A 16,590-nucleotide genomic window follows, 5' to 3' on the forward strand; every position below is an offset into this window, starting at 1 on the left:
GTAGAAACTGTCACAGAAATAAGCCAGGTTTATATGGGATTAGTTTCTAATTAAGGCAAACTTACTATTTAAATGGAATGACTTTTTTCCCCCAAAGAAGATTAATGAAATATTTTTACTCTTTCCCAAAGGAGCTACTGCTTTCTGGCATGCCAGAAATTGATGTGAATGATTGGATTAAAAATACAGAATACACAAGTGGCTATGAAAGAGAAGATCCAGTCATTCAGGTAACTCCCCTCTGGAGCTTAGAATGAAGTTAAGTTTGCCATTTAATTTTGTAAGCTCTTCAGTTCTATTGGATGGGAATCCACATCCATTAACAAAATAAAGATTTTGCATAAATTCTTCTTTGGGGGATATTGCATATGAAAATCTTGTGTGAAATCATCTTTGATAAATGAGTTTCAGAAAATGAAATGCACTTTATGAATATTGCATGGTCTCTGTTTCTAATAAGTCTACATTTGCTCTGAAATGTGAGCTAAATTGTGGTTATTCTTGGCAGTGGTTCTGGGAAGTTGTGGAAGACATCACTCAAGAAGAGCGAGTTCTTCTCTTGCAGTTTGTTACTGGCAGGTAAGAAGTGTTTTTATGATAACACTGAGAAAGTTTATTGTACTTTTTTTAATGACCAAGAGAGTAATCACAGAGAAAAACAACCAAACTGAATAATTAGTACTCTGAATGTGTTTCTTGCCTCTCTGTCCATACTTTAGGTATTAAACAAATGATTGTTTATGTATTGAAAATAGAAAACATTTATAGTACTGCTAAATCTTTAATATATTTCAGAAACTTGAATTTTTAATATATTTTATGTTTTTAATTGGTTTGACAATAAAGGCATTCAATTTGTGTGGTCACACATGAATACACACATAATCTCTCTCATATACACTGTCTTAGTTTGGGTTTCTATTGTATTTTACTAATTTAATAAAACCTGAATGAACTAGATTTCTGTTTATATGTGACAAAATACCATGTCCCGGAAGCAGTTGAGGAGGAAAGGTTTATTTGGCTTATATTTCTACATTGTAGTCCATCACTGAAGGAAGCAAGTACAGGAACTGAAAGAGGGCATGAATCTGGAGACAGAAGCTGATGCAGAGGCTATGGAGAGGTTGCTGCATATCAGCTTACTTCACATGGCTCTCTCAGACTGCTTTCCTATACAGCCCAGTACTGCAGTCCTACCCCCACAGTGGGCTATGCTTTCTTACATCAATCATTAATCAAGAAAATATCCCACAGACTTGCCCTACAGGCCAGTTTGATGGAGGCATTTTCTTATTTGTAGTTCCCTCTTTATAGATGGATGATTCAATGTTGTATAAAATTGAAAAAAAACCCAAACAACCAGCATAAGTGTGAATCTATGTAGTATATATGTATTTTTAAAAGACCATTATTTTCTTATTTTAAAAGTACTGTACAACTATTTTAAACAATTTGAAAAATGGAGAATATGAAAAAAATGAAGTTCCCACTAGGTAACCTCGCCATACAAAAGTAGCCACGCTGATCCATCTTTTCCACACTCTTTTGAAAGTAGTTGTAATTCTGTAATCGGGTTATTAAATTAGTAAGACATGACTTTTGACAGATTATAGACTAAAGATAGGAAAGAAAGCTTTGTTAATTTTTTTTGCCTCTTGAGGTGCGAAGAAATATTCAGAGATATGAATAATTAAAACAAGCATTATATTTAAGGTTAGATAATTTATACAGATACCAAAAACAGAAAAAAAATAAACAAACTGATCACCCCTAATCTCAGTCCCTAAAGATAATCAGCTAATATTTATGTTAGTATCCTGTATTATCAGTACTTTATATAAGTACTTTATTCTCATTTGTCTGTGTAGTGTTGATGTGTGTGTGTGTGTGTGTGTGTGTGTGTGTTGTGTGCACTTACTTGTACGGACACCCATCTCACCAGCATGCATGTGTGGAGATCAGAAGGCAGCTTCTTTTACTGTTCTTCCTCTTGTTCTTTGTGTGTGCTTTCTCAGTGAGCCCAGGGCCACTGCTGGGCAGTGAGTTCAGGAGTTCCTCAGTACCGGGATTGCAGCAGGGCCACTGCCAGGCAGTGAGTTCAGGAGTTCCACAGTACCGGCATTGCAGCAGCGCCACTGTGCCCTGCTGCTATGTGAGTGCTGGAAATCTGGACTTTGGTCCTCATGGTTACGCAGCAAGCTCTTTACCAGCTAAACCACCTCCTCACCCTCATCTACATTTTTTATTAGCGGTTTAATTTTTATATTCCCCCTTTTTAAAAATTTTAATTTTATTAATCTTTTTCAGATTTCTCCCTAGCTCCTAAATGCCCCCTATAAAGACATCTCTTTCATTACTCCCCCATCTGTCTCACCCTCACCATCCCAACCTGATCCCTCATGTTCCCATCCTCCCAGTCTCCCATCCTCCCAGTTTACTGAGGAAATCTCCTCTATTTCCCCTTCCCAGGGAAATTCACGCTTCCCTCTTTGGACTCTCCATGTAACCTCTCTGAAGCTATGGATTATAGCCTGGTTGTCCTTTATGTTGCACCTAATATCCACTTACAAGTGACTCTATACCATGTTTATCTTTCTAGGTCTGGACCACCTCACTCAGGATGATTTTTAGTGCCATCTATTTGCCTGCAGATGTCATGATGTTATTGTTTTTACTGCTGAGTGATACTCCATTGTGTAAATGTTTTCTTTATCCATTCCTCTGTTGAGGGCCATGTAGGTTGTTTCCAGGTTCTAGCTATTACAAATAATGCTTTTATGAGCATAGTTGAGCAAGTGTCCCTGTCGTATGATTGAACATCCTTTGGGTATATGCCCAACCAAGAGTGGTATTGCTCTGGGTCCTGAGGTATATTGATTGATTTTCTAAGAAGCTACCATATTGATTTCCAAAGTGGCTGTGCAAGTTTGTACTCTCACCAGGGGAGGTGTGTTTTCCTGGTGCTCTACATCCTCTCCAACATAGGTTGTCATTTGTTTTGATTTTAGCCATTCTGACAGGGATAAGAGTTGGTATCTCAAAGTCATTTTGTATTTGCCTGATGGCTAAGAATGTTGAACAATTCTTTTGCTTCTTATTCATTTATTTATTTGTTTGTTTGTCTGTCTGTCTATCTATTTATTTATACAGTTATTTATTTAGACATTCATTCATTCATTCATTCATTCAGACAGTGTTTCTTCGTGTAGTATTGGCTGTTCTGGAACACACTCTACAGACCAGGCTGGCCTTAAACTCAAGGAGATCCACCTGTCTCTGTCTCCCTTCGTGCTGGGATTGAAGGCATGCACCATCACCACCCGATAAACAATTCTTTAAGTGATTGACCATTCTATTGAGAATTCTGTTTAGATATTTTACCCCCCCCCCTTTTTAAAAAAAATTGAATTATTTTGTGTTTTGATGTCTAGTTTCTTGAGTTCTTTATACATTTAGGAAATCAGCCCTCTGTCATATGTCAGGTTGGTGAAGATCTTTTCCCATTCTGTAGGCTGTTGTTTTGTCTTTTTGAAAGTGACCTTTGCCTTACAGAAGCTTTTCAGTTTCAGAAGGTCCCTTTTTATTACTTGTCTATCCCAATGTCTGTGTTTCTGATGTTATATTAAGGAAGTTACCTCCTGTGCCAATGCATTCAAGGCTACTTCCCCTTTTCTCTTCTTCTATCAGGTTCAGTGTAACTGGATTTATGTTGAGCTCTTTGATCCACTTGGACTTGAGTTTTGTACAGGGCAATAGATATGGCTCTATCTATTTGCATTCTTCTACATGCTGAAATTCAATTATGCCAGCACCATTTGTTGAAGATGCTTTCTTTTTTCCACTTTATGATTTTGGCTTCTTTATAAAAAATCAGGTGTTCATAGGTGTGTGGATTAATATCAGGGTCTTCATTTAGATTCCATTGATACACTTGTCTGTTTTTATTCTAGTACCCTGCTGTTTTTATTACTATAGCTCTATAGGAGAGCTTGAAGTCATGGATGGTGATACCTCTGGAAGTTCCTTTATTGTACAGGATAGGTTTTGCTACCCTGGGTTTTTGTTTTTCCATATGAAGTTGAGTATTTTTCTTTTCAAGGTCTGTGAAAAATTGTGTTGGAATTTTGATGGGGATTGCATTGGTAAGATTACTATTTTTACTGTTAGTCCTACTGAGCCATATCCATAGGAAATCTTTCCATTTTCTGTTATCTTCTTAAGTTTCTTTCTCCTCAAAGACCTTAATTTCTCTTCATACATGCCTTTTACTTGTTTGAGTCACCCCAAGATGTTTTATGTTATTTGTGGCTATTGTAAAAGATGCTGTTTTCCTGATTTCTTTCTCAGCCTGTTTATAACTTGTATAGAGGAGGACTACTGATTTATTTTTTTTGTAGTTAATTTTGTATCCAGCCACTTCACTGAAGGTGTTTATCAACTGCAGGAATTTCCTGGTAGAATTTTGGGGGTCACTTATATATACTATCTTACCATCTGCAAATAGAAGAAGTTTGACTTTTTTCCTTTTCTTATTTGTATTCCCGTGATCTCCTTTTATTGTCTTACTGCTCTAGCCAGAACTTCAAGTATTATATTGTGGTGGAGAGTCTTGTATGGAGAGAGTGGAGAGTCTTGTCTTGTTCCTAATTTCAGTGGAACCACTTTGATTTTCTCCTGCTTGCTGTATATTGCTTTTATTATGTTTAAGTATGTTACTTTTATCCTTGATCTCTCCAAGACCTTTATCATGAAGGGGAATGGGATTTTGTCGAAGGCTTTTTCAGCATCTAAAGAGATAATCGTGTTTTTTTTTCTTTCAGTTTGTTTATATGGTTGGTTACATTGACAAATTTTTATATGTTGAACCATTCCTTCATCTCTGGGATGAAGCCTGGCTGATCATGGTGGAATTATTTTTTATTTTTTTGGATGTGTTCTTGGATTCAGTTTGCCAGTATTTTATTGAGTATTTTTGTATCAATGTTCATGAGGGAGATTGGTCTGTAATTCTCTTTCTTTGTTGCCTCTTTGTGTGGTTTGGGTATCGGTACCTGTAGCCTCATAAAAAGAATTTGGCAATGTTTTTTCTGTTTCTATTGTGTGAAGAGTATTGGTATTAGCTCTTTGAAATTCTGGTAGAATTCTGAACTGAAAACCATCTGGCCCTGGGCTTTTTTGTTTTTGGGAGACTTTCCATGATTGCTTCTATTTCCTTAGTGGTCTGTTTAAATTGTTTATCTGGTCTTGATTTAATTTTATTATATGGTACCTATCCAGAAAATTGTCCATTTCTTTTAGATTGTCCTATTTTGTGGAGTTTAGGTTTTTGAAGTATGACCTAATGATTCTCAGGATTTCCTCAGTGTCTGTTGTTATGTCCCCATTTTTGTTTCTGATTTTGTTAATTTGGATGTTCTCTCTCTGTCTCTTAGTGGGTTTGGATAAAGGTTTTATCTATCTTGTTAATTTTCTCAAAAAAAAAAACCACTCTGTTTTTTCATTGACTCTTTTATTGTTTTCTTTGTTTCTGTTTTATTGATTTCAGCCCTCAATTTGATTAGTACTCCTCATGGGAGGTCTTCTCATACTCATTTACGCATTTATGCCAGTGAATGACCTCAGGACTCAGTGCTGAGTGCAAGGCAGCCTTGCACTGAGCTGCATCTTTAGCCTGCTTTTTGTTTAACTTGTCTTTCATAGTTTAGTTGTGTGAAGGACCTTGGAGTGTTTATTCAGATATTGAAATGCTGTGGTACAATTTGTGTAAGGAGAGACAGCACTTACTTTCTCATCTTTTCTTGATAAAGTGACATTTTTGTTTGACTTCCTAATTTTTTCCTTTTCACTTTCCCCTCCGGTTGGGTTTTCTTTAGTGATTCTATTTCTACCTTCGTGTCCTGAACTGTTTTCATCATTTCATTCTGTTTGTGTTGTCTTAGACTTCATTACGGTTTTTTTTTTTAATTTCCATTTTCAGGTCCTTGAACATATTCATAATACCTATTTTGAAGTCCTTGTCTTGTGCTGCCTCTATATTACAATTCTCAGGTCCAAATGTAGTAGGGTTGCTGGGTTCTGGTTGAGACATACTGCCCTGCCTATTACTAATTGTGTTTTTATATTGGTGTCTAGGCACCTGGATTTGGAATAATTGTAATTCTAGCTGTTGATATTTGGTCTTGTCTTTTTGGGGTGTTTTGGTGCTTGTTTTTTTGTTGCCCTCTTTACATCTTAGGCTAGTGTGGCGGTTGTTAGTTAGCTGGTAGGGAGTCCTTTTGAGTTCCTGCCAGGTGTTGCCACTGAAGGTTCCTGGTAGCATGATATTTTAGCCATTGGGGCTGGCAGAAAAGAATGGGCTAGAAGGAGGTGCTAGTAGGGTCCACAGGACTGAGTTTCCAGGGAGTGGAGTCAGAGATGACAGCCCCTGCAGGTGGTCTGCTGTGGGATTGGGTATGACTGGGGAATTGGAAATGGGGGCAGTAAGGAGAGTGAACGTCATCTGCCCAATTGATTCCCAGCCCAGCATGGCCACCATGGCCAGTCAGTTCCGAACTAGAGAATCTCTGGTTTTTGTTGTTTTGTTTTTGAGACAGAGTCTCTCTATATAGTCTTGGTTGGTCTAGAACTCACTATGTACTGGCCTCGAACTCACAGAGATCCATCTGCATCTGCCTCCTGAGTGCTGGGATTAAAGGTGTGCCCCATTTGCCTGGCTGAGAGTCTTTACTTTTTAAAGTAGAGTCTTGCCAAGTTACCCAGGCTGCTCTTGAGCTCCTTCTAGCTCAAGCCTTCGCCTCTAGAGTAACTGTGGTTACAGGCCTGCGCCGCCAGCCTTGGCTCAGGAGTCTTTCAGTACTTCTTTGTTTAGTAAAGAAGCATAGAGATTTCATCACTATGGCATTTAATAGCAATCGATCTACTTCCCAGCTAGAAATGAAAACTGTGGAAATGTTTAGGAATTCTTTAACATTGGTAAGCCCTTTTCCCTAATGCTGACTTGGAATAGAACATCCTTATGCACATTTTCCAGAGTTTGTGTGTGAATTATAAAAAATGCACAATAAAAAGTGATTATATCAGCTGCTTTTAGGTGTGCACTTTTCTCATTAAGTACAGTATTTATACTTATAACTACTGTTCCTCTCCTGATTCTTCTGGTCCTGAACTGAAAGTTTGCCTATTAAAAACTGTTGATCCAGTGTATCCAAGGGTGGTGACCATGAAGTCCTGGTCTTCCTGTCTTTACTTCTTGAGTGCTGTGAATGCAGGCATGTATCTCCTGCCTTGTTTTCTGTAGTTCTGGATCTAACTCAGAGCTTTACACATGCTAAACAAGCACCCTATCAGCTGAGCTCCATCCCCAGCTCTGTGCTTCTGTGTATAATTTTGAGGACTTGTACTATTTCTTACAGGGTCTGAACTGTTGTCACTGGCTAGTTCTCCCTATTTTTACTAATACTTTGTTTAAAATGTAAATGATCACCTTATTGAGTGTGAACAGAGCTTGGATTTTCATCTCTCTAAAGATTAATGATGCGGAACTTCTCTCGTGCTAAACTGGCCATGTGTGTATCTTATCTGGGTTTTGTTGTTAGGCATTCTTTAGGGATTGTGGGTGTCAGTCCTTACCTGCTCCTACTCCCAGAAGATGTTCCTCTGTATTTTCTTCTCATGTTTTTTATAGTCTTTAATCTGTCTTTAGCTAATCTTTCGATGAGGTATAAATAATAGTCTAACTTCAACTAAAATTATTACAGCAAGTAATCCAGCTGTCCCAACATATTTTGTTGAGTGCACACTTTTCCCCATTGAAGATTTTTGAGGGGTGAGAGGGGATATTGAGATACATTTTCAAGGAGACCAGGTTGCATTTGAACTCACAGTGTAGGTAATAACCTTGGACTTCCTGATTCCGAGAACTGGGATTTCAGCCACTGTACCTGGTTATGTCAGTTCTGAGACATAAACAAGGGTCTCCTGCATGCCTATTGCATGTTCTTGCCATTTTTTTCCAAAATGACTACTTGATATTTGGAGGAGCGTATTTCTGGGTTACTTTATTGGTCTATATGTGTGTCATAACTCTCTTATGACTATATTTCTATGATAAATTTAAAATCAAGCTGTGTGTTTTCATGCTCCTCCCAGGATTGTTTTGACTATTGCCAATAAACATTTTTTCAGATTGTACTGAATTGCATTGGTAACATGTGGCCCAGGCTGATCTTGAACTTAAGTTTCTTTTGCCTTATGTCTTATGCTGCTGAACAGCAAGGACTCAGGCAGCACGCATAGCCACCTGCATGCTATGATTGTGTATCAGAAAACCTTCTAAGTCTGGTTATGTTTGGCTCATCCTAGATGTCCATTAAAAATAATTTTTAAAAAATTTGCATATATAAAATAACATTTTATTCAACTACAAAGAAAGAATAATCAGAGTCAGAAAGGAAATATCACATGGGTTCTCTCATTCAAAACTTAGATTTAAATTATGTATAAGCATGTATGTATGATGGCCATGACAGTAAAGAGGAGCGTGGGAGGGAGCAGAGGTCTGCAAGGAGGTGAGAAGGGAAGCAGGAGAAGGCAACACAGTGTGTATGTAACGTGGAAATGGAAGGAAGGACTATTGGGGAAAGAAGGGGACCAGCAAGGAGGAGGGGGCCATAGGGAAAAAGGGGAAGGTGAATAAGAACAAAATATAATGAGATGTGTATGAAAATACTATAATGAAGCCCATTTACTTTGTATGATAACAATTAGAAGCGAAAAAGTTCACATTTAGTATTTATACATTAAATGTATACCAATATTTTGATTTATTCTAGGGATATTATAGCATGTTACTATAATTGAGTCAGTTTTTTTCCAATTTTTTTTGTGGTGCTAAGGCTTTAACTCAGTCTTGTATCTTCTGAGCAAGTACTCTTCCATTGGCTACATCCCCACCTTACTGCAGTATATTTCCCCTCCAGATTAAATTGTTTAATCATGACATATACAGAGTAATTTGAAATAATAATTTATTTTGAAATGCATAAAACTTGAAAAGTTGTAATTATACTTTCTATAGCTGTGTACCCAGAATTAAAAATTTTAGTTGGTGTAATACACATTAAATTTTAGCCTTCTTGTGGTCCCAAATTTTTTACACAGTAGTTAAAAAAATAATATTTGAGGACAGGAAAGATGGTTCGTGTAGACTACTTGCTGTACAGGTGTGAGCACCTAAGTATGGATCCTGAGGATCCGAGTGACAGCTGGGTGTGGTAGCACACACAGAACCCTAGTACCAGTGGCAACCATGTAGAGCAAGTGATGAACTTCAGGTTCAGTGAAAGACACTATCTCAGAACATAAGGTGGCAAAGAATAGAGGAGATGCCCGAAGTCACCTCGACACACACATGTTCAGGGTGATCACACACATGTACCATAGACTGTAGAAGGAGTGGTGGGCAGGCCTGCTTTTCGCCCCACCCAGCTCCTGCACGGCTACCTTTACACCCAAAATAACAACACACAAATTGTATTCATTTAAACACTGCTTGGCCCATTATCTCTAGCCTCTTACTGGCTAACTCTCACATCTTGCTTAACCCATTTCTAATAATCTGTGTAGCACCACAAGGTGGTGGCTTATCGGGAAAGATTCAGCATGTCTAACCTGGTGGCTGGCTTCATGGCGGCTGCCTGAGGCATCTGCCTCACTGCCTTCTTCCCAGCATTCTGTTCTGTCTTCCCCACCTACCTATGTTCTGACCTATCAGGCCAAGCAGTTTTCTTTATTAATTAATCAATGAAATTAACACAAAACAGAAGACCCACCTACATCAATAGACATTGCATGTTTGCTCTTCTCCATATCTGGAAAGATGAATGCCAATAGAGGAAAAATGCTTTGTGCCTCGGTGTTTGTCACAAAGAAGAAAATCACTAGATTACAACATGTAAGGAGAAAGGACTTATGTTATCCCACTGTTCCAGGAGGGAGATAGTCCATCATGGTGAGGAAGATATGCATGGCAGGAAGCAGAAAAGTTACTGCAACAGGAACAGGAAGTAGGACCTGGTTCCCCAGCAAGGCTCTACCTCCTAAAGCAGTGGTTCTCAACCTTCCTACTGTTGTGACCCCTTAATACAGTTCCTCTTTTAGTGGTGACCCCAACCATATCATTGTTACTTCATAACTGTAATTTTGCTCCTGTTATGAATTTTAATGTAAATATCCGTGTTTTCAGAAGGTCTTAGGTGACCCCTGTGACCCATAGGTTGATAACCACTGCCCTAATCCACCGCACTCCAGTCTCACCAGCTGGGGACCAAGTATTTAACACATGAGTTTCTGGAGGACATTCCACATCCAAACAACCACAGTCCTTTTATTCAGCAAACATTTAACAGTTGTGAGTTTCCAGGCAGTTTTGTTAATCCCAAGGATACAAATGCTACAGATACAACTATAAAATAGGACATGTTTGAGAGTCCTAATTTAATAGGGATGTACGCAAAGCAAACTTTCTGTCTTAGGGTTTCTGTTGCTGTGATAAATCGCCATGTTCTTAAGCAACTTGAGAGGAAAGGGTTTATTTTGCTTCCACTTCCATTTTAGAGTCTTATCAGTGAAGAAGTCAGTGCAGGAACCTAGAGGCAGGAGCTGATGTAGAAGCCCTGGAACTGCTTGCTTAGCTTGCCTTCTTACAGCACCCTGGACCTGGAGCACAGTGAGGTGCACCCTCCCTCATTAATCACCAGACAAGAAAATTGCACCACAGGCTTGCCTGCATATAGGCCAGTATGGTGGGCGCATTTTCCTAATTGAGATTCTTCCTTCCAAAATGACTCTTGTTGTGTGAAATTGACACAAAACTAGCCAGCCCGTTGTAAACACATCATGTAGCCAGTTAAAAGTATAGTTTACCTGATGGAAGCATAGAGAACTTTCTTCTTGGATGGTTACTGACTAACCATGAAGCAACAGACAAGAATGAGTTGGAAGTTTTCAGACTAAAAAATACTGTTCTTTCATTGTTTTAGAGTTGGATATACTCTTGCCCTAATGTAGACCTTAACATGTGTCTGTCAGAAACATTTGCTTTCATGATCACAGTTGATGTTATAAACTCTTAGTTCCAGGGTCCCGCATGGTGGTTTTGCCAATATTATGGGTGGAAGTGGTTTGCAGAACTTCACAATTGCTGCTGTGCCATATACTCCAAATCTGTTACCAACTTCCAGCACATGGTAAGTTAAACTAACATTTAAATGAATTATAAAATATTTTTTATTAATTTTAAATGATCAAAAATAATTGCTGTATCTCCTTTCTGGTGGTTCAAATATTAAATTTATGTATATTTTACTATAATAGAGGAAAAAGGAATAACTAAAGTCTTCAGTAGTTACATTCCATTGCTTTGTTATGATACCATTATCCTTGAGAAGGTATATTTTTACTTCATTAGAATATAAAATGCATAATTTCCCCCTTCCTCTACATCCTATTCCTCCCATATTCCCTCCCAAATTCATGGAGCGTTTTTAATGTTGTTGGATACATGTGTAAATGAATAAACAGAAGACAACAGCCTACTGGGTCTGTACAGTATTGATTTTATATATGTTTCTAGGGTTGTGGTGACACACACCTTTAATCCCAGCACTTGGGAGGCAGAGGCAGAGGCAGCTGGATCTCTGTTAGTTCAAGGACAGCCTGGTCTACAGAGTGAGTTCCAGCACAGCCAAAGATATACATAGAAACCCTGTCTCAAAAAAATGAATAAAAATAAAAGAAATAGAGTTTAAAATAAAGTTATGTAAAGATGGAAAATATACAGAGAATCTGGATACTAAATGTTATTGTGTTGTCTTTGAATTGTTTGATGGCTGAGGAAGGAGCAACAACTGCTAAAATAATTTGATTATAAATGCTGCTGGATTAATCCAACATATATTTTGAAAATGCCTTGACTTTAAGTCAAAGGATACGTTACTTTGGAGAAGAGGTTTTTCTTTTATTTCCAGAGGAAATGAGAGGCTATGGACTCGTTCTGGGTTAAGAAATATCAGGTTTGATCAAGGAAGACCCCTTGAAAAATCTCTGATTGGAGTGAATGGCCCAGATGATTCAACATTTCAGAGGACCTCTGTTGGAGTTTCCTTTGAGTTCTGCTTCCAGAACAGCCTCAAGACTGTTTGCTGAGATGATCAAGCCTCTCAAAATATTCCTGTCAGGACTTGACCATAATCCTAAATTTTCTTTAGGTCCCCATAAGATTACCAGCATCCCTAATCACTAGGAAATAGCCTAGAAAACTATGCCCACATTCCCAAAAAATGGATTATGGATGTTTGACTTTGTTTAGAGTATTGGTTACAAGTTGTTATGGATAATGGTCAGGAAAAAAAGCTAAACAAAAGAGATTAGAATCAGAGTTCTTGTTTTGAAAAGAAAAAAAAAAGGGGGGGGGGAGTGCTGTGGGACAATGCCCAGCTAGCTTTGCCCCGAAATAACCACACAAAAATTGTATTCATTAAATCACTGCTTGGCCCATTAGCTGTAACTTCTTATTGGCTAATTCTTACATTTTAATTAATGGTTTTGTACCCTGTAAAGGTTTGTCACTTGTATTGGTTTAATAAAACACTGATTGGCAAGTAGCCAGGCAGGAAGTGTAGGCCGGATGACCAGAATAGGAGAATTCTGGGAAGAGGAGAGACTGTCTGCAGTTGTTGCCCAGATGCACAGGAAGCAAGATGAGAATGCCTCACTGATAAAAGGTACCACACCACATGGCTAATACAGCTAAGAATTATGGGTTAATTTAAGACGTAAGAATTACTTAATAAGAAGCCTAAGCTATTGGCCAAACAGTGATGTAATTAATATAGTTTCTATATAATTATTTTGGGTTTGGGTGTCTGAGAAACGAACCAGCAGCCTCTGTCAACATAGGGTTTCCTAGAAATCCAACCAGGGAGTGCATCCCCAAGGAAGACGAATTCTCCATCTCAGCAGTTATTTGCTTGTAGCTCTTTATCTAGGGGTAGAGATTTCCACCATCTACTTGGGATGCCAACTGTTGTTGAAATTGTTCAGGTCTTGTTTAGGCAGCCATATTGTTGAGATTCATGACAGGCTTCATGACATAAAGAAGCTATATGTCACAGTCTTTAAGCACATTTCCTGGTTCGCCTGTCTCTTACAATCTTTCTACCTTCTCTTCTTTGATGTTCCTTGAATCTTAGGTGCAGGAATTGTGTAGTTAAATGTACCCCACAGTCAGTTGTTCACTGCATTTTGACTGGTGGCTTGCTGTAACGGTCTCTATCTGCTTTGAAAAGAGGCTTCTTTGATCAGGGGCAAGGTCTATACTTACCTGGGTCTGTGCCACATGTGTTGGCTTTGGTTCCTGGTAGAATGAAGGTCTAGGGTCTTAGTGACTTCCACTGGAAAGGAGATGGGATGAGAGGATGGTCTGATGCTGGCAATGAAGGTGGCAAAACTACAGGAACCCTGGCTGCCCGCCATATGTGGTGTGCTGTAATTCTGTCGTGAAAGAAAAGTTCACCCATAATTTCTCCTCAGAATTCTAGAACTGCAAATGAATCAGTGGCTACATAGTTTTGCTTCTGTTTCTGAAGGGAACATTTGGGAGGGAGGCACACACTACCTGGAAGTTAATTGAGTCTCACTGAAGTTAAAACGCGGCTCACTGGCGTCGCCACTTTCATGTGTAGAACCCGGTTACTTATTTTAAGCTGGAAGTTTATTTTCATGCCCTACATTTGCATTCTGAGAGGAACTGCACTGCAGCAGTTTTCCCTTCCTTTTTAAATACCACTTCAGGGCTTTCCAATTTCAATGCAAATTTGAGAGAGTGGTTTTATGTTAATTATGAGCAGTGTTTTTACTGCTAGGTAAAACAAGAAATTTCTGAGATTCTGTTTAATCATGGTCTTTTTTTCTTTTTAAAGCATCAATATGCTCAAGTTACCTGAATACCCAAGTAAAGAAATACTCAAGGACAGACTGCTGGTGGCACTACATTGTGGCAGCTATGGTTATACAATGGTGTGATGCCTCCTGGAGAACTCACCTGACTGCTGATGCGCGAGCCAGAGTGGCAGGAGTCATTTGGGGAACTGTCTGACTGAAAAGTAGCCTCAGTGCAGCCACAGGCGGAGCTCCTGTTTAAAATCCATAAAGGACCGGGTTTTCTACTTTAGCTTTCTTTTCCCTGCTTTGTTTTCTCTGTTTGGGTTACAGTTAGAAAATATAAAATCATAGTAGACTTTACTTTTAAACATGCTCATTGGAAGTAGGAACTTTTTTTTAAAGTTTGTTTTAATCTTATCCAAAACTGTGTTAAGGCAAAATCTTTCTCTACATTCCACTTTTGCTGTGAACCTGTCTCGTTCAAAGGGTATTTTCTGTATATTATATGAGGACATCCAGTGGGTATGTTCTATTGCATGTAAAAAACCATTTCTATTTTGGAAAACTATTGTATAGAATGGATTAATATAGATTGTGTAAAGCCACAAATATGTATTTTCCCACACTATACCTATATTGCAATGGGTTTTATTTTTTGTTGTTGATTAGCTTTTTAGTATTTTGATAAATGATGTTGAATTTAGACTGGCTTGACTAACGACGAATAAAGTGACATCTAATTTATATATCAAAGCTTATACCCTATGAATTGTTGCATCTTTTCGTGCTCAGTTTCATATGTATATAGTGTGTGGTCTCAGTTTTTCTTATGCCTTAATTTGTAACGAAAATAAAATTGAAATATATTTATTATATTTCTTTTCATTATTTGATCTAAGCTTGATGAGACATTTGAAGAAGTAATGTAATGTGCAGATTGTAATTTAGTTATGTAATATTTTCTTTTAAATTTGCTTATATGTTTAAAATGCTATGTTTAGGTGGTATCTGTCTGATAGAGAGCACTGAATGACATTTTGGACAAGACACACTGGTCCAGTTGGAGCATGAGTAGCCTGACTTGAAGAGGGGATTCCAGGAACACACCTACAGATATGCTGGTGGAGGTGTTTCTGACGTCTAGAACTCTGACACTGGGGGGCAAATATCAGACCTGGTGGCATTACAGTTCTCATGTGAGCAGTCAGTGTATTTGGGCAGTGATGTTTGAGAGAGAGACACATATTGAAAGTAGCAAATTAAAACCCAAAATACACACAAAATGTATCATTTGGGGTCCTGTTTTATTTTTTAATATAAAAATAATACACTTAAAAAGAAATTTCTTAAATCTATAAGAGCTCTAAAATTCAGATTCAAATGCTTTATTTTTTTTCTAATTACAGAGAAGGCCACTATCTTGTTGAAACAACATTACCTAGCTTTTGAGACTGTAACTGACTTATTTGTGATTCTAGAATCCAGCAGTTCTCAGTACCAGCACATAGTCCTGCAGCTGGAACTAGAAATGATGGATAAGTACCCTTTTCTTTGCTCCCATTTGCTGTGTAGGGTCGTTTAAGCGTCTGGCCGCCCACAGTTTACCACAGCTCTTCTGCTCTGCTGTGGGGGTGAGCTCTTAAACTGGGATGCTGTTGTCTATATGGACTTAGGGTGCAGATTATGTGGGGTACAAGCTGGATGAAGTCTAATCATTTCTGCCTTTTAGCTCTCTATTTTGAGAGATTGACCAAAATTTGAGGCATTGATTGATTTCTTTGTGTCACCATCATAAATGAATATATTTGATCTTAGTGTGGAATTCACAAGTCAACATCACAGGAATTGAGTAAGGGAACATACTCAGTTATCAGTTGAATAGTGTTCCTGCTAATGTCGGTGAGGCTAGGTCAATCAGCAGTGAATGCAGACAGCTAAGATGTTGAGAGTACAGTTCAGGGGACGAATATAGAGAATAATCCTGAAAGACTAAAGCTTACCTAGCAAGAGTAAGTGAAGCATTCAACATCAACAGAGACAGTTGAACGGTATCTGAATCCATCCAGTCTCTACAGGCTGTAATGGTGTCATGGTAAAAACAGATCTTACAGAATGTTAGAGCTGAAATGGTCAGTTTGGGAATGCTATGGAAGTACATAAGAGTGCTTGCAGCTGCATGGAAGAGAGCCTGGATGACTAGGTGAGAGGAAACGATTGGGCTGTCAGGACAACCAAGCCCTTGGCAGCTTCTAGCTGTCTCCCATGAAGCCCCTCTTGAGAAACATAGGGAAGATATTGCCTTTCTCATGCTTCCAACAGTGGGCAGAAATGACTCCTAAAAAGCCTGTACCCATTTCAGGAAGGAGACACCTTAGATTGCCCTGCAGACAGCACTACATACAAAGTAACCAAGAAAAACCGCAGCTCCCTCTTGGTAGTAGTAAGAACAGTGCTCATGAGGGTGGATGGTAAATGCCACTTGGCTTCTGGTCTAATTAACAGCTGGCAGACTTGCCAAGGTTGAAGACCAGTAATACTTTCAAGGCCAGCCACTGCTAACAGCCAGGGTTATCAGCGAAGGGGTGATTTAGAGATGGACATGACCCCTCTACTGTGTGAGTAGTGCATGGTCATGTCCCTGGCTAA

General features: G+C 38.6%; 1 protein-coding gene across 1 annotated transcript in view; it reads left to right on the plus strand.

The window, feature by feature from the left end:
* Hace1 (HECT domain and ankyrin repeat containing E3 ubiquitin protein ligase 1) overlaps window positions 1-14,819 on the plus strand; it is a 109,554-nt gene extending 94,735 nt beyond the window's left edge. Inside the window, 4 exon segments of the mRNA XM_038339898.1 lie at window positions 132-230; window positions 509-579; window positions 11,136-11,249; window positions 13,983-14,819. Coding sequence (XP_038195826.1) covers window positions 132-230; window positions 509-579; window positions 11,136-11,249; window positions 13,983-14,085 — 387 coding nt within the window. The 3' untranslated portion in view covers window positions 14,086-14,819.
* Window positions 14,820-16,590: the final 1,771 nt, after the last annotated feature.

The sequence above is a fragment of the Arvicola amphibius genome, chromosome 8 (genome assembly GCF_903992535.2).
Source record: "Arvicola amphibius chromosome 8, mArvAmp1.2, whole genome shotgun sequence".
Classification (NCBI taxonomy): Eukaryota; Metazoa; Chordata; class Mammalia; order Rodentia; family Cricetidae; genus Arvicola; species Arvicola amphibius.